We start from the raw sequence: 19208 nt of genomic DNA on the forward strand, positions 1-19208 counted from the left end.
GCCCGGAGTATGCACCCACACTTCTGGCATGGGGCCCTGTGGATACAATAGATGTATGCACCAGAAATAACAAGGTGTAAACAGAGTCTTGGGGTATGTTCACACGGCAACGTCAATTACGCCTGAAACTACGGAGCGGTTTTCGGGCGAAAACCGCTCCTAAATTTCAGACGTAATTGCTCGTACTCGTGTTTTTCGCGGCATCCATTAGGGACGTAATTGGAGCTGTTTTTCAATGGAGTAAATTAAAAACCGCTCCAATTACGTCCCAAGAAGTGACATGCACTTCTTTGTGGCGGGCGTCTGCACAGAACACCGTAAGCCCATTGAATTCAATGGGCAGATGTTTGGAGCCGTATTTTCGGGCGTAATTCGATGCGTAAAACGCCCGAATTAAGTACGTAAATAGGGTGTGTGAACATACCCTCACCCTGGATTATTGAATGTGCCTCTGGATGATTAGGTCCTACATTAACACATCGCAGCAATAGTGCAATATGAGGACATTTATAGGTCTATACGAATGACTGGACTACCTCGTGTGTGCGCAAATGGTTTCCCAAGCAGGAAAGTTGCATAATCCTGTTCTATACAGAAGGCACCAATTGTTTGTCATGCGGTGTTGTCGGGCAGCTGTCCTACAAGCTCTCTGAATTGCTCCGTCTAGGAAATGCCCTTTATAGCTGTCTGTTCAGCAAGCCGTTCATAAAAATCGTGGTTCTGTTCGTGGAAACCGTTTAGTGATCATGGGCAGTTCTGTGGAAATGTTGCTCGTTTCCTCTGCAACCAGGCTGTTCTTGTGGATCGTATTTCTTAGAAGTCTTCTTAGTTACAGAGGTCCATAATCTGTAACGTAAGAAGCAAACAAACAGTGCTGGTTAATAAGTATAATCTTTATATAGCGCCAACATATTCCGCAGCACTTTACAATTCAGAAGGAACATGTACAGACAATATCAGACATTAAATCCGACAAAACGAACCATTCAAACGAGGACCCTGTTCCCAAGAGCTAACAAATACTGCTCAATGAGGGGGTTAGGTTTTAATGATAAATGTAAAAGGGGGGCTAAGGAAGAGTCAGATTAGGGAATTTGATAGGCCTGTCTAAAAATGTGTTTTCAGGGTAATGTTTGGAGCGAATCTGATTGTTCGGGTAGCGCAATCCAGAGAACTGCTGCAGCACGAGAAAAATGTAGGAGACGGGAGTGAGAGGTTCGGATTATGGAGGATGTTAATCGAAGATCATTGGCAGAGTGTAGAGCAGGGGTAGGGTTGTATACAGAGATGAGGGAGGTGATGTAAGGAGGTGCAGCACTGTGGAGAGCTTTCTGGGTGAGAGTAATATGTTTAAATAGTGTTCTAAAGTGAATGGGTATCAAAAATGCAGTGACTGGCACAAGGTAGACGTATTGGTGTAGCGGTTGGTCAGAAAGATGAACCTGGCTGCTGCTTTCCGGATAGATTGAAGAGGGAAGAGCTCAGTGAGAGGGAAGGCCGATTTAGTAATGAGTTACAGTAGCATTATATATGCGATCAGCAGATAGCATAGTGAAGTCCCCTGGTGAGACTAAAAGAAAAAAAAAGTAAAACAGTTTGTGGAAACAAAGAAAATAAAAATTTGTCAAAATAAAATTTATTTTTTTTGCCCAAAAAGTGGTTTTATTTAGTAAATAGTGTCAAAACAAATAACACCTACACATAAATGTTATCTCCGCGATTGTAATGACTTGAACAATAAAATGAACACCTTAATTAAACTGCCGGATGAACGGCGTCCAAAAAACAACGGCAAAATTCTCTTTTCTCCCATTCCCCCCATAAAAAATAAAATAAAAGTTAATCTATAAGTCCTATGTACCCCAAAATAGTACTAATGAAAACTACACCTTGGCCTGCAAAAATCAAGCCCACATACGGCCACATCGACCGAAAAATAAAAAAGTTACGGCTCTTTGAATGCGACGATGCAAAAACAAGTAATTTGTTTTCTAAAAATGTTTTTATTGTGCAAATGTAGGAAAACATATAAAACCTTTACATATTTGGTATCCCCGTAATCGTGCCGACCCGTAGAATAAAGTTAACATGTTATTTACGCTGCATAGTAAACAGCGTAAATTTATAACGTGAAAATCAATGCTGGAATAGCTGCTTATTTTCAATTCTCTCCTAAAATAAAGTTAATAAAAGTTAATCGATGTATTATAAGCATCTAAAAATGGTGCAATTACAAAATACAACTCGTCCCTCAAAAAACAAGCCCTTATACGGCTATGTCGACGGAATTAAAAAAAAAGTTACGACTCTTGGAATTCGACCATGAAAAAACAAAATATAATCCTTGGTCATTAACGCGCAAAATGGCCTGGTCATTAAGGGGCTAAAAAAATTTTTACTAGTTCTTTTTTTTTTATGAATTAACAAAGTACAAAGTGAATGAACAGAAGAGAAATCTAAATCAAATCAATATTTGGTGTGACCACCCTTTTTCTTTTAAAATCGCATCAATTATTCTAGGTACACATTAGTATTGCAGTATACCGTGCAAGCGATCTAACGATCGCTGGTTGAAGTCCCCTAGGGGGACTAGTAAAAAAAAAAAAAATGAAAAGGAGTTCAATAAAGTTTTGGGAATTTTTTTGTGTAAAAAAAAAAGTTTCAAAAAACCCCTTTTTCCCATAGTAAAAAAAAAACAATTGGTATCGCCGCGTCCGTAAAAGTCTGAACTATTACAATATATTATTTAACCCGCACGGTGAACGCCGTAAAAAAAAAAAAATTGTAAACGCCAGAATGTCTGTTTTTGGTCACCTAATCTCCCACAAAAAAATTGTATTATTAAAGACTACAGCTTATCCCGCAAAAAATAAGCCCTCATACCACTTAATCGACGGAAAAATAAACTTATGGCTCTCGGAATTTGGTGACGCAAAATACATTTTTCTTTTTTACGCTTAGTTTTTTACATGTAAAAGTAGTAAAATATGGTATCGCCGTAATTGCATTGACTCACAGAATAAAGTTAACATATTTTATTCGCACAGTGAATTCCGTAAAAACGGCGCGCAAAAAACCATGGAGGAATTGCTTTTTTTTTTTTTTTCATTTTGTGCCCCACAAATATTTATTTTTTTTCCCCGTTTCCTAGTACATTATATGGCTAAATAAATGGTGCTACGATTAACTACAACTCGTCCCGCAAAAATCAAGCCCTCATAATACTAGATTGACGGAAAAATAAAGACGTTATGGCTTCTGGAATGTGGGGAGGAAAAAACTAAAATGATCTGAAAGTTGTTTACGACGGGAAGGGGTTAATGACTGGCTGTATGTTTGGGGTTGTTGTCCTGCTGCAGAATAAATTTTGAGCCAATCTGACACCTCCCTGATGTTGCCTGATGGATAAGTATCTGCCTGTATTTGTCAGCTTTGAGGACACCATTAATCCTGACCAGCTCCTCTACTCCATTTGCTGAAATGCAGCCCCAAACTTGCAAGGAACCTCCACCTTGCTTCAGTGTTGCCTCCAGACACTTGTCTGCTCTCCAACCTTTTGGCGAACAAAAGTATTGCAGTGTTCTATAAATGTATAAACGTGTTAATCGTCCGTGTGAAGGACGTTTTTTTTTTAATGGCCGTCACACGGCTGCATGTATTTCTATGGGGTTATTCACATGGTCGTTGCTTTCATGGACAGTGTGAAGTGCCTGTAAAAAAAAAAATAGGACATGTCAAGTCTATGAGGGATCTGTGAAAACAGGTCCCGCACAGGTGCAAATCGGCTGTGAAAAACATCAGTTCATCACGGCTGATTTTACACACGTTGGTCTGAATATTGCCTTATATTGTCATTTGTATTGAATTTTCAGTCCACAATCCGCACCAAAAATGGGAGACAAGTAAGTGGCCTTATTCAGACTTCCCTGTTCGGTCTGTGATATACAGACCATGTATCGGCCATATTTCCTGGACTGACCACAGTTCAGGGAGCCGGGTTTCTAGCAGAAGTTATCTATGATCCTAGGAGTCCCTCCCTTCCCTTGGGAATACTGTCCCGTACTGAAAGCATCATTACAGTATGGGACAATATTCCCACGGACAGGCAGAGACTCCTAGCAGCATTGATAACTATGATGCTAGGAGTCCGGCTCCATGAATTGTGGTCGGCCTGGGAAATACGGCCGATACACGCTCCGTATATCACGGACCAAACACGGCTGTCTGAATAAGGCCTTAGTCTAGTTACAGTGCGGTCAAATCCCACTTTTTTTTTTTTTTTGGCCACAATTCTAGTAAAATCGTGGCAAAAACGTGATTTGACCGCACTGTGAGAATATATCCTAACAGCACTATTTTTTTTGTATCTTTTTTTTCTTTTTTAATGCAATTTTCGTAATTACAGCACAAATCACACGGTTTTGCTGCGATTTTTATATAATCGCGGCCAAACTGCTCCGTATTTGCCGGGATTGCGAAAATCCCGGCAAAAAAAAAAGCTACGAGAACAAAAAAAAACATTTTAATGTACTTTATATATTGTACAAGTGGGGTCAGGAGGAATGGGAAGCAGGATGCAGAGGGGAGAAACACTCACCAGCCTGCAGGTCCTGTCGGCTGTGTAGAGGAGCTGGCTGGGGGGCGGGAACTCCACACGGTGCTTCTGCTTCTCATGCTGCATCTTCCCCGTCCAGTTCGTGAAGCATCAGGCATGCAGGGGGGCCGCGAGGGGAGGCAGACAGTCCGGGGGGGGGGGGGGGGGGTGACAGCCCGACGGGCCATTTTTCTTCAGTCATGTGGCCGGGCCACTGACTGGAGTACTACTAGTACTGCCCTGATGGCGGCCATGCGTGTCTGTGCCAAAAGAGGCATAAGAAGAGACACTACGTACCAGTGCAAAACCTGTCCCACCCTGGACTATGTATAAAGGAGTGCTTCCAGATATATAACACCTCTCTGGAGTTCTAAATTTAATTTGTATCTGCCTCTTTCAAGTATAATTTATCATCCGTTTCATTTACAATTGCAGTCCCTTTCATTTACCATAACCATTTCACCGCTTAAAACTTTAACACCCCCCCCCCCCCTTAACAAAACTATAAATTCTCATTATACCCCTAGATGAATACCTAGGAGTTGTAATATCGTGTGGTATCTGCACAATTTTTTAGGCCTATTCAAACATGACATGCGCCCAAAAATCATACAAGTAAAATAAGGCCTCAAAATCCTTGTGGTGTTCCAATACTTTTTAGCCCTGCCATATGTCCAGCAACAGCAGGTTAGGGACAATTTGGGGATATTCCTAAACTCAGAAGAAATAGCCTGATAAATGTTGAGGTGCTTTTCTTCACTTGCATGCCCTGAAAAACCTGTCCTATAAATGAAGCATTTGTGAAAAAATTAAACATTTTGTTTTCACACCAGATTTCCACAAGATTCTGCAAAAAAAATGGTGTTAAAAAAGGGATCACACCCTTAGAAAAATTCTTTGAGGGGCGTAGTTTCTAAAATGGGGGCACTTTTGGGGGGTTTCCACTGTTTTGGTCCCACCAGTGCATTGCAAACGCAACATGGCACTGAAAACTGTTCCAGCAAAATCCGCGCTCCAAAATCCAAATGACGCTCTTTCTCTTCTGTGCCCTCCTGTGGGTCCAAACAGCAGTTTATTACCACATATGGGGTATTGCCATAATCATGAGAAATTGCTTTACAAATGTTGGGGTGCATTTTTGCTTTATTTCTTGTAAAAATAAAAAAAAGTATATATGTATTTTTTTTTTTTCAGAAAAAAAGTAGATTTTCATCTTCACACACGAATTCAAATAAATTTAGCAAAACAACTGTGCGGTCAAAATGCTAACTATACTCCTAAAAAGATTCCTTGAGAGGGTACTTTCCAAAATGGGGTCACTTGGGGGGGGGGGGGCGGTTACGGTTTTGACACCACAGGAACTCTTCAAACCTGACATGGTGTCTAAGATATATATTCTAGAAAAAAAGGAGGCCCCAAAAGCCACTGGGTGCTCCTTTTGCTTCTGAGGCCTGTGTTTCAGTCCACTAGGGGCACATGTGGGATATTTCTGAACTGCAGAGTCTGGGCAATAAATATTGGGTTGCATTTCTCTGGTAAAACCTTCTGTGTTAGAGAAAAAATGTATTACATATGAATTTTGGCAAAGAATAAATGACATTTTGTAAATTTCACCTCTACTTTGCTTTAATTTCTGTGAAACGCCTAAAGGGTTAAAACACTCTCTGAATGCAGTTTTTAACACTGAGGGGTGCCGTTTTAAAAATGGGGTGATTTATGGTGACTTTCTAATATGTATAAGACCCTCAAAGCCACGTCAGAACTGAACTGGTCCCTGAAAAAATAGCATCTTGAAATTTTATCAAATTTTATCAAATTTGAGAAATTGCTGCTAAAGTTCTAAGCCTTGTAACAGCGTTGAAAAATAAAATAAAAAAAACGATGTAAACATAGTAGACCTATTGGATATGTGAAATAGTAACTTTTTTTGTGTGGTATTATAGGTCTTCCAAACAGATACACTGAAATTTTTGAAATCTGATGTTTTTTCACATTGAATTTATCAACCAAATTTTTTCACTAACAAAGTACAATATGTCACGAGAAAAAATCAGCCACATCTTCAAGGCCAAAACCGGCTCAGTCCTGAAGGGGTTAAAAGTAATGTTTTGTCATACTCTTATGGGATACCTCTATCTATCGATCTCTGTCTCTGGAAATAAGTCTGTTTAATTAAAGTAATTTAATCGGTTCAATAATTTATTTATTTTTTCTTTTATTTGTAGACCTGGCCTCATCATGGATGAAGAACATCAACATTCACATTGTGCTTGTTGTGTCAGCCGACGTTGCATGATAAGACCAGAGACTGGAATTTCCTGTGATCTAATTGGCTGTCCACATGTTTGCGGTGCAGTCTTTCATTCATGCAAAGCTGATGAACATCGTATGTTGTGTCCGCTAGAAAGAGTACCTTGCTTGAACACCGGTTTTGGATGTCCTTTTGTCATGACTCGTAATAAACTAGCTGAACATTTGCAGATCTGCCCTGCAAGTGTAGTTTGCTGCACTATGGAATGGAATAGGTGGCCAGTGAGTTACGCGGATAGAAAATCTTATGAAAATTTGAGCAGAGACGTTGATGAAGTAGAACAACTAGATATGGCTCTAGCATTGCAAGATCAAAGAATGCTCTTGGAGTCTCTTAAAGTGGCAACAACGATATCCAAAACAACTGAAAAACTTGCCTCTTCAGAACAAATATCTGTTAAAACAGAAGATGTGGACAAAGTTATTACAAATGGTGTATCCGGTGACGAAGATTCCTATAGTGCACTTTATCAAGCAACGGTTGAGACCACTAAAAGCTTAGCTGCTGCTCTCGATATCTTAAATAATGCCACAAGAGACATTGCAATGCTTAATGGAAGACTACGAGATGCAAGCTGTGAGATGAACAAAAACTTCCAGCTCTCTGAGCACAATAATAAACGCGATACCCTTAAGGATCAGGAATTTGATGATGAGGAAAGTATTGAGGCTTCTAATGGAATGGCTTGCAGTTCCTTGAATCAAACGTATCAAAATGGCTCAAGTGATTTCTATCCAGGAACAAATGGTAGTTATATGGTGCAAAGTGACATGAGCCAGGTATCTGTATTGTGCAATGGTTTCCATGATGAAGGCACACTTGCTCCTCAGGGAAAGGAAAATTTGTTCACTGTGGGACCTAATGAAAATGGTGCTGTTATCACCTTAGAAGGTGTCGAAAAACTTGCCGATCATTGTATTTCCATGCCTGGTGCTGAATCCATTTCATCTCCACGTGTTAATGGTTCTGATGAACAAATATTGGGTAAAAAAGATGAACAAGGATTGCGAAATGTTGCCATCTTTGGAAGACGTCCTTTCTTGGTTGATACCTATTGGTTCAAAGCTAGAACAGAGAATAAAGCAGTGGACACTTCTGACCTGGAAGTCCAAGACGATCCAATGGGGCTTAATGGCATTGACTTAATTACGGCTGCTTTACTATTTTGTTTAGGGGATTCACCTGGCGGTAGAGGGATTTCAGACAGTCGAAATGTAGATGGTTATCATGTTGACTTTGGAACACAAACATTTTCATTTCCTTCTGCAATTTTGGCAACAAATACCATGGTCGGGGATATTGCCTCCGCTTCTGCTTGTGATCATGCTAATCCCCAACTATCCAATCCTAGTCCTTTTCAGACGCTTGGTCTGGACTTGGTTCTTGAATGTGTTGCAAGATACCAAACTAAACAGAGGTCTATGTTTACATTTGTATGTGGACAATTGTTTAGAAGAGATGAGTTTTCTTCTCACTTTAAGAATGTTCATGGTGATATTCATGCAGGCCTAAATGGCTGGATGGAACAAAGATGCCCATTAGCATATTATGGATGTACTTACTCCCAACGTAGGTTTTGTCCTTCAACACAAGGAGCAAAAATTATCCATGATAGACACTTGAAATCATTTGGGGTTCAACCACATTTATCCAGTGACCTTGAGTCTACGAAGAGTTGTTCATTAGGACCACATGTTGATCATTTTAGTAGTTTGCCTTATGAGGTTCAGCAGCACATTGCAGGGTTTCTAGACGGTTATTCCTTGTGCCAACTTTCAAGAGTGTCTAGACTTATGAGGGATGTATGTGCCAGTTTACTACAGGCCCGTGGAATGGTGGTCCTGCTGTGGGAAAAGAGACAGTATCCACATGGAAGTTCCTGGCAAATCAAAGAAAAGGTTAGTATTTCTTCCAAAATAATATCCCAACTACCTTTTGAATAAGTGCAGCAGTAACAATGACAGTGCATACCTGGGAGACAAGAGTGGAAATTAATGAAAAATAAAGTAATGTTAAATAAGATATACACACCTTTTTACAATAAACAAACAAACATATTAAAATCTTAATACATAAAATAATATTCACACTTCTGGTATTGTCGCGATCATAACCCGCACAATAAATTTATATTGTCATTTATGATGTGAATGCTGAAAAAAAACAACTTTTCTTTCACTAATTAATGTGAGGCACGAGGTATTATGAATTTTGATCCTCCATGTGCCTCACATTAACCCCTTCCCGACATCCGCCGTATATATACGGCGCTGTCGGGAGGTGCTTCCCGCAAAGCGCCGTATATATACGGCGCAGTGATGGTGCGGGCTCAGGAGCAGAGCCGGCACCATCACCGCGGGGTGACAGCTGTATTATACAGCTGGCACCCTCCTGTAACTGCCAGGACTGGAGCTATTCTCCGATCCGGCAGATTAACCCCTCAGATGCTGCGCTCAATAGATCAATAGGTTTTCACCCGATCGGCAACCCAGTGATGCAATCGCTGGGTTGCTGTGGCAATTGGACGCCAGAAAATGGCGTCCGAGTCTGCCTTGTACGGGAGCCAATGAGGACCCGCCTGCGGCGAGTCCTCATAGGCTTGCTGTCAGTGAATAACTGACAGCGCTAATACACTGCACTACATATGTAGTGCAGTGTATTAGAGTAGCGATCGGGGCATCAGGCCCTCATGTCCCCTAGTGGGACGAGTAAAAAAAGTAAAAAAAAGTTAATAAAAATGTGGTAAAACAATAAAAACACACACATTTCAAATAAAAATAAAGCTAAACTGACTTTTTTCCCATAGTAAGTCTTTTATTATGGGAAAAACCGTAAAAATCAAAAAAACTATACATAATTGGTATCGTCGCGTCCGTAACGACCCAAACTACAAAACTATTATGTAATTTATCCCGCATGGTGAACGCCGTAAAAAAAAACCATGAAAAACAGCGCCAGAATCTTTGTTTTTAGGTCACGTCTCCTTCCAAAAAATGCTATAAAAAGTGATCAAAAAGTCACATTTACTCCAAAATAGTACTAATAAAAAATGACAATCCGTCCCGCAAAAAATAATCCCTGACACCGTTTCGTGCACGCAAAAATAAAAATGTTCTGGGTCTTAGAATATGGCGACACAGAAAACAAATGATTTTATAAAAAAAGTGATTTTATTGTGCAAAAGCTGCAATACATAAAAAAAACTATATCAATTTGGTATCGCCGTAATCGTATCGACCCGCAGATTAAAGCTAACATGTAATTTAGGGCACACTGTGGATGCCGATAAAAAAAAATAAAAAACTATTCCAGAATTGCTTGTTTTTGGTAATTTCCTTTACCAAAAAATGAAATAAAAAGTGATCAAAAAGTCGTATGTGTTCTAAAATGGTACCAATAAAATCTACAGCCCGTCTCGCAAAAAACAAGCCCGCACACCACTCAATCAACTGAAAAACAAAAAAGTTATGACACTAGCAATGCGGTGATGAAAAACATCTCAATGCGCAGGCCGGAGGGGAACATTCCTTCAGTTTCAGGGCCCCAGGATTTAGGAACTAGGAAAGGGAATGGTCACAGCACATCCGCTGGAAGCGAGGGTGCCCGTATTATACCAGTGAAAAACTTTCCCAGCGATATTTCCCAAACTACGAAGGAGAAAAAGTCCCCAAAAGGTGCAGAGCGTTACAAAAGGGGGATAAGAAAGAAAACCGTTTATCAGTGTGACACCGGTCTGTGCATAACGGATCGCTTCACAGCGTAACACACATCTATGGATAATTGTATTATTTACCCCATTATTATACCCTCTTATTATGCCCTGATGTACTCCGCACAGATTACATATACCCCTGATATACTCCGCACAGATTACATATGCCACCACATTATAAACGGAAATACCAGCAAAACCCCAAACAGAACTATTACCAAGCAAAATCCATGCTCAAAATGGCGGTCTTTCCCTTCTTAGCCCTACAGTGTGCCCAAACAGCAATTTATGGCCACAAGTAAGGCATTACCATACCCGGGAGAACCCGCTTAACAATTTATGGGGTAAGATTCTCTAGGGGCACAACATCTTGTGCGGTGAATGGGCAGATCAGTGGAGAAATTGCAATTTTCACTTTGCACAATCCACTGCGTATTCATTTCTGAAAAACACCTGTGGAGTCTAAATTCTCACTACATCCCTTGATAAATGCCTTTAGGGGTGTAGTTTCTAAAACGGGGTCACTTTTGTTTGGTACATCAGTGGTTTTGCAAATGCAACATGGCGTCCGCAAACCATTCCAGCAAAATCTACGCTCCAAAAGATAAATACCGCTCCTTTTCTTCTGAATGCTCCCATATACGTAAACAGCCGATTATAACCACATATGGGGCGTTACTGTACTCGGGAGAAATTACTTTACAAATGTTGGGGTGCTTTTTCTTCTCTATTCCTTGCAAAAATGAAAAATGTGTATCTAAAACTACATCTTGTTGAAAAAAAAAATTATTTTTCATTTTCATGGCTTAATTCTAATTAATTCAGCAAAAAACGTTTGGAATCAAAATTTTCACTATACCCCTAGATGATTCCTCAGGGGGTGCAGTTTCCCAAATGGAGTCACTTTTGGGGTGTTTCCACTGTACTAGTACTACAGGGGCTCAGCAAATATGACATGACACCCAGAAACCATTCCAAAATCCAAATGGTGCTCCTTCCATTCTGAGCCCTACCGTGTGTCCAAACAGATGTTTGTGACCACATGTGGGGTATTGTTTTACTCGGGAGAAGTTGCTTTACAAATGTTGCGGTGCTTTTTCTCCTTCAGTCCTTGTGGAAATGAATAAAAAATACCTAAACCTACATTTTCTTTGAAAAAATGTAGATTTTCATTTTTACGGCCTACTTACAATAAGTTCTGTAAAAAAACTGGCTGGTCAAAATGCTTGCTACACCCCTAGATAATTTCCTCATGGGGTGTAGTTTCCAAAATGGGGTCACTTGTTGGGGGTTTCCACTGTTTTGTCCCCTCAGGAGCTTTGCAAATGCGACATGGCCTCCGCAAACCATTCCTGCTAAATTTGAGTTCCAAAAGCCAAATGGCGCTCTTTCCCTTCTTAGCCTCGCTGTGTGTCCAAACAGCCGTTTATTACCACATGTGGGGTATTGTTTTACTCGGGAGAAATTTCTTTACAAATTTTATGGTGCTTTTTCTCCTTTAGTCCTTGTGGAAATGAAAAAAAATTAGCTAAACCTACATTTTATTTGAAAAAATGTAGATTTTCATTTTCATGACCTAGTTCCAAAAATGTTTGCAAAAAAACTGGCCGGTCAAAATGCTTGCTACACCCCTACATAAATTCCTCGAGGGGTATAGTTTCCAAAATGGGGTCACTTGTTAGGGGTTTCCACTGTTTTGTCACCTCAGGGGCTTTGCAAATGCGACATGGCCTCCGCAAACCATTCCTGCTAAATTTGAGCTCCAAGAGCCAAATGGGAAAAACTTTCCATTCTAAGCCCTGCCGTGTGTCCAAACAATCGTTTATTACCACATGTGGGGTACTGTTTTACTCGGGAGAAATTGCTCTACAAATGTTGTGGTGCTTTTTCTACTTTAGTTCTTTTGGAAATGAAAAAAAATTAGCTAAACCTACATTTTATTTGAAAAAATGTAGATTTTCATTTTCATGGCCTAGTTCCAAAAATTTTTGCAAAAAAACTGGCCAGTTAAAATGCTTGCTACACCCCTAGATAAATTCCTCGAGGGGTGTAGTTTCCAAAATGGAGTCACTTTTGGGGGGTTTCCACTGTTTTAGTTCCACTAGACCTGTTCAAAGCAGATATGGTGCCTAAAATATATTCTAATAAAAAGGAGGCCCAAAATCCACTAGGTGTTCCTTTGCTTCGGAGGCCGGTGCTTCAGTCCATTAGCGCACTAGGGCCATATGTGGGATATTTCCTAAAACTGCAGAACCTGGGCAATAAATATTGAGTTGCATTTCTTGGGTAAAACATTCCGTGGTACAAAAAAAATGGATTCAAAATGAATTTCTGGAAAAAAATAATGAACTTTGTAAATTTCACCTCTACTTTGCCTTAATTCCTGCGCAACTTCTAAAGGGTTAAGAAACTTTCTAAATGCTGTTTTGAATACTTTGATGGGTGCAGTTTTTAAAATGGGGTGACTTATTGGGGGTTTCTAATATCTAAGGACCTTAAAGCCACTTCACAACTAAACTGGCCCCTGTAAAAATAGCATTTTGAAATTTTCTTGAAAATGTGAGAAATTGCTGCTAAAGTTCTAAGCCTTGTAACGTCCTAGAAAAATAAAATGATGATCAAAATACGATGCCAATATAAAGTAGACATATGGGGGATGTTAGTTAGCAACATTTTTGTGTGGTATAACTGCCTGTCTTACAAGCAGATACATTTAAATTGAGAAAAATGCTAATTTTTGCAATTTTTCGCTAAATTTTGGTGTTTTTCACAATTAAATACTGAATGTATCGGGCAAATTTTGCCAGTAACATAAAGTCCAATGTGTCACGAGAAAACAATCTCAGAATCGCTTGGATAGGTAAAAGCATTCCGGAGTTATTACCACATAAAGTGAAACATGTCAGATTTGAAAAATGAGGCTCTGTCAGGAAGGTCAAAAGTGGCCAAAGAGGGAAGGGGTTAATAGGAATTAGCCCCATCATGTACCGAACACCCAATTTTGCCCATTAGGACTGAGAGGTACATGATGGGGTTAATTACTATTCATGTGCGGCACATGGAAGCTTAAAATGACCCCACGTGCTTCACATCAGAAAATGGAAGGACTTTATTTATTTTTTATGCGTTGATGTTTATATATGTAGTTGATCATTGCTGGATGGGCGATTACCAATATATAGAGTATTTTATATAGATGACCGCAGTCTTCAGCGATCACTAGCTGTTTGAGACCTGTTTTTGTTTTTTCCCTGCTGATACTTGACACGTGCATTGAATCTTGTGATGGCATGATGAGGCACATTTCATTATAATCCTATTTGGTTGATATGAAAGCTCAGACAGGGAAGGCTTAGCTGAAAAGCTGCAGTTTTTTTTAATCAGATCTGTCTTCTGCCCACAACCTCTTCATGACTTGCCCTGTTACTGCTTTTTCTGTCAACCAGTGCTGTCCTATTTTACTGTTAATATTTTTTCTCTCTGTCTTTCCCCATCTGTTCTGTGCTGGACTTTGCCTGCTGTTCTCCACATGGTTCTGTGTATATTATCTTTTGGCTAGCAAAATTGGAATGATGGTCTTTGCCAATCAGCATGTCATACCACCAAACCAAAATTAGCAGTAAAAGCAGTGGTTACCCTGGAGTCCTGGTGTGAAAGACATAGGAGCCTGTCGTCTACAGACTTTCATGTGTACATATTGGGTGCTGCTTTGACACTTCTCAGGATAACAGATTGGTGATGATGAACACTGGTCTCTATAGTCAATCTACGATGGACTATGGAGGAAGGAACAGAAATAAGTGTAGCCATTGTTGGCATGAGTGGTGACTATAAAGTTCTGATTATGGTTTAGTAACCCTTCATCTGTGCTGACTTTGTCTCGTGACATAGAAAACACTGGGTGAGATGTAAGAAGGGTAACATAGGGTAAGGGAAATTGCAATGTGTCATCAGCCCAGGCTACCCTATGTAAGGGCTGCATAGTATGGGGACAGGACCGCTCTGTTAGACCGAACAGTGCAACAGAAAAAATATGGTGCCGTTTGGCTAATAAAGGCTAATAAAGATTACATTGGACTCCTAGTTTCCACCGCCCCTCCCTCTGGTGTTTGGTGGCTACCACGTTTACATGCTGAGACACAGCGTCGGGCCTTATGTAGGGTGGCCTAGTATGATGACAGATCTGTTTTAACCTTCTAAGGACACAGTAATTCTTTTTTCATCGTTGCATTCCGTGAGCTATAAATCTTTTTTAATTTTTACGTCAACAATCCACTATTTCTGAACATTTTATTTCAGCTGGGCCTTACAGACATAGGTACGTGACAGACCTAGGGCCATTCTTTAGACCCCCGGCTGCCATGGCAACCCATCGGCACCCTGTATTTGTGTCGTGAGTCCACTGATGGGTGACAAAGGAGCCCCCTACCTCTGTTTAACCACTTACATCCCTCGGTGGCTATTGAAGGGGGCATCAGACGGGTCAAGTGTCCGGGATTGGAGTCTTCTTCGATTCCGGCGATTGCAGCAGTGTGTCCACTGTAATATACAACTGATAACCGCTATAGATAGTGCAGGTGCAGCTCCTGTGTACGCGCAAACCCGATATGTATGCGACTTGGCCTTAGCTACATAGTGCCAGCGTCCTACATGTGCTGCGTTTTGCGCCAAGGGGTTTAAGGATTTTTAAACTGCTTTAATTGCTACCTACAGCGCATGTAAAATTGACTTCATTTTGCACAAAATTCGGCAGCCTTTAGGAGTTTATCACAGGAGCCAAATTCCCACTTTTAAAAGCCCTGCCAATTTAGAATAAAAACAACTCCCAAAAAGTTGAGGGCCAGTAAAAAAAAAAATGAGGTGCGATGACTCTGGATTCTGGGATTTGTCTAGCCCTGATGCGCTTTATCTTTGAAGGCACGACAGCAGGAGCAATAAACATTGAGGCCTGGCCTATAAATCTCCAAATTTCACCAGGAAAAAATTTCAAAATATACATCCATAAGGAATATACTCAATGAAAAAACTTTATGCTAAGATTCATCCACTATAAATTCCAAGATTGTGGGGATGTCTTACGACAGCAACCTCTGTACATAATTGTAGAGGGGGGTGATCAGGACCACCTCTTAGGGTTTGAAAAGCAGCACTCACCGCTCTGCAGGATAAAAAAAATAAATCATTAGATTGTTTGGGTTAACCCTAAAACCCACACACAAACTTGATGGACCCAGTGGTGTAGCTAGCAGGGCATGATGTACCCAGGGTGCTGGGTGTCAGGGATGCTTCAACAATCCACTCTGCCTTGGCTAGGGTATTTGGATGTAGGGTTAGCCTAGATGTGACAGCCTAGATGTGCCTCTGATCGGTTTTATTCTGAACTCTAATGCTGCTCTTTTACTTTTCAGGTATGGCGGTTCAGCACTGCGTTCTGCACCGTGAAGGAGTGGAAGTTTGCTGATATTGTGAGCATGGCCGACCATTTGAAGAAATGCAGCTACAATACTGTGGAGAAGAGAGAGGAGGCTGTCCCTCTGCCTTGCATGTGTGTGACCCGGGAACTGACAAAAGATGGCCGCTCACTCCGCTCAGTCTTGAAACCTGTCCTTTAATAGCGGCCACTGTATAAGTACAAACACTCAAGCACCAATTTTAAACGCTATATGATATCATTTGACACTTTAATATTAAACTAAGAAGCCACTCTATCACTGTATATAACTGGTTTTGGAAGTGATGTTTATTTTTTTATAAATCTATTAAAGAGAAATAGTTTAGATGGAAGTGGTAAGAAATGCCTTAAAGTTTGTGGGACTTTGGACTTTTCCAGATGTGTAAATGGCAAGAACTTCTTTGTGGATCTCCTTCGTGGTATCCTGATTCACAAGTGCCATTACCAAGCACTTATCAATACTAACATGTTCCTTCATCCTGGACAAAAACAGAATGTACATGTAGTTTCACGTCCGCAAGGGTTGGTCAGCCTGCAGTTACAGGGCAGAACTGTAAAGCTCCGAGCGTTTCTATTAAACGCCCCACCCCAACACCAGTATTGTACAAGGGATCCCTTCCTGGTAGTGTTCTCAGCCGACATCGGATAGTGCCATTAACCCGTAGTTTCCTTCATACAACAGACTATGCACTTGTATCTGTGTTCGTTCGCACTTTATCTTAAGGTTCTGGAAGTTTGCAGACTGCTCTAGGGATCCAGTACCACCCTCTAGGGATCCAGTACCACCTCTTGTCGTGCAGCATATTGGAGTAGAGGACTTTGATCTGGTCTGTTTCCTTGGGGAATGTTTCTCTGCGTGTTTTGGTCTTCTCAGTTTCACTCACTACCTTATTTATCTACTGTGGAGTCCACTAAAGACTTGGGTTGTACAGTTTAGAGCACACGAGCACACCTACTATTTTAACTTACAGCTTCTTTTACATTTTTTAACGTGTTTCTGTTTTACTGAATGACATTTAAGACGAAGAATATATGAGATGGACTTTTAAGACATTGTTTTTTTTTCTTCTGGTTTGGTTTTACTTAATCATCTTTGTGAGATGAGACAAATCTGTTTAGAATTTTGCATTTGGGATAGATCTTTATTTCTAAGCAAGTCTTCCATAACGGAGCTCAACTACAGTGCCTTGCAGGCAAATAGTGCTGTTTTTTTGGGGTTTTGTTAACCTGATTGGTTGTGGCATAATATATGTAAAAGACTTCTCCAAATAGGCTGCGGGTGCAGGGAATGTCTATGGAGTGTAGATAGTGAAGTTGTCCTAGTTCGCAGTATTGGCCAAAGGACCAGATGATTGTGTTATGTTTGAAAACAGTGGATTCTGCAAAATTGTGATATTTCTCATTCTTCCAGTTACTCTACTTTCAGAAGAGCTTTTTCATTAAACTAACTTGTGTATAATACAGATGCCTTACGAGTTATAGATTTGTATGAGTCGGTAATTCAGTGAATGTCCACCCTTGAACACAGTGGGTGTTTTTGTTTTTTAAATCTAAATATGTTCAACATTCTGTGCGGATTCATTTCTTAAAATATATTTATAGAAATCAGAGCTTCTTTTCTATGGTACAGAACTACAGATCCCCTTGAACATTACATTTATATAATTTTGGTTGCCTGCTGCCACCACTAGGAGGAACTCAAGTGTTTACTGCATACTGTTTATATATTGAACTTAATTGTGTGCAATAAATGCCTAGTCTGCCCCTAGTGGTGGTTGCAGACTGGCAGAATTTCACCATGTCTAGGCCGAGGATTTTATCTCTAGATCTGAAAAACTTTCGAGATATATTGAGCAATTAATCCGCACAGAATTCTGGACGTAACTGTGGGCATTTACTTTGAGGTTTTCACTGTGACATGAGCACACTGTATACTATCTCTACCTAGTAGTGCTTCACAAAATATCCTCATTCATCTCTTTACAGCAAGGCACTTTGCAATTGTAGTACTTAAAGGTGACTATACGTTCTCAGCAAAGGGTGAGTATTCACTTTGCCACCTGTTTTCTTATACAAAACACCTATGGGTATAAAAATGCATTCATACATTGACATATGCACAATATAAAGAACTGCGTAGTTTTGTTTATTTTTCAGAAGTAGGAAGCCAAGTAGAAAGTTTCCAGATCAATATTTGAATTAATTTCATCCATAAACCTTGCAGTGTTATAGCAGAAAATGAATCGGTTCTAGTTTGTGGCCGATCTCATTGTACACGTTCTGCTTGTTTGATTTGATGCGCATTAACAATTGAGGTAAACAATCTCACTGTTACACGACTGAAAACCTCATGATTGTCACTTCTTGGGACTACAACTCTGAGTATTGAAGCCTCGCTAATACCTCGTGATCAACCTTCCTGTTAACTGATTATCATTAATTTACAGTATCCAGATCTGCCTAATACATATTCCTTGGCCTGCATGGTGCCTCCATTATTACCAATCACATAATGACACCTTTTTGTCCCCCTCTCAGTTTGATCAGTAAAATTTGATTCCCCTACTTATCATTGTGTTCAAAATGCTTTATTTTCCGTTATGAAATATTTTGGTGTATAATAAAAGCTAATAAAACTGTTTCGCTGTTGTGTTCACATTTTTCTTTTTTTTTTTTTCTTTTTATATATTTGATTAGTTTTAAATTAGTGTTTTGTTTTTTTTGTGGGGTGTTATTTCAGTGATTACTGACATTGGCGATAGCTGTACAAAGTCTATCGTGGTACAGGTTGTTCGAGACTACACTAAATGGTATGCTATAAACAATGGGTGTGAATTGTGCAGTGTTAATGCTACATGATTATTTAACTTTTTCTTGCTCCTCCCCTCCAATGTATGTCACCAGGCTCAAGCAGAAGACCTTCAAAGACTATCTGATGAGGCAGGGGTGCTGGAAATAAATCATTAGCACTTTGGGCCCCTAATTTCATATTTGTACATGGATGCTTAACCCGTTAGTGACCGGCCCATAGTCTTTTTACGTTGGTCACTAACGGGCCTTATTCCGATGCCATAGACTTAATACGTTGCGGCATCGGAATAAGTAAACAGAGCAGGGTGCTGTCAAATCTCCCTGCTCT

General features: G+C 40.1%; 1 protein-coding gene across 1 annotated transcript in view; it reads left to right on the top strand.

Annotated features, from left to right (window-relative positions):
- FBXO30 (F-box protein 30) overlaps positions 1 to 18708 on the top strand; it is a 71298-nt gene extending 52590 nt beyond the window's left edge. The window contains exons 2-3 of the mRNA XM_075862761.1: positions 6820 to 8803; positions 16026 to 18708. Coding sequence (XP_075718876.1) covers positions 6833 to 8803; positions 16026 to 16229 — 2175 coding nt within the window. The 5' untranslated portion in view covers positions 6820 to 6832 and the 3' untranslated portion in view covers positions 16230 to 18708. The remainder of the gene's footprint in view (positions 1 to 6819; positions 8804 to 16025) is intronic.
- The last annotated feature ends 500 nt before the right edge of the window (positions 18709 to 19208 follow it).

This window comes from Rhinoderma darwinii, chromosome 4, assembly GCF_050947455.1.
Source record: "Rhinoderma darwinii isolate aRhiDar2 chromosome 4, aRhiDar2.hap1, whole genome shotgun sequence".
Classification (NCBI taxonomy): Eukaryota; Metazoa; Chordata; class Amphibia; order Anura; family Rhinodermatidae; genus Rhinoderma; species Rhinoderma darwinii.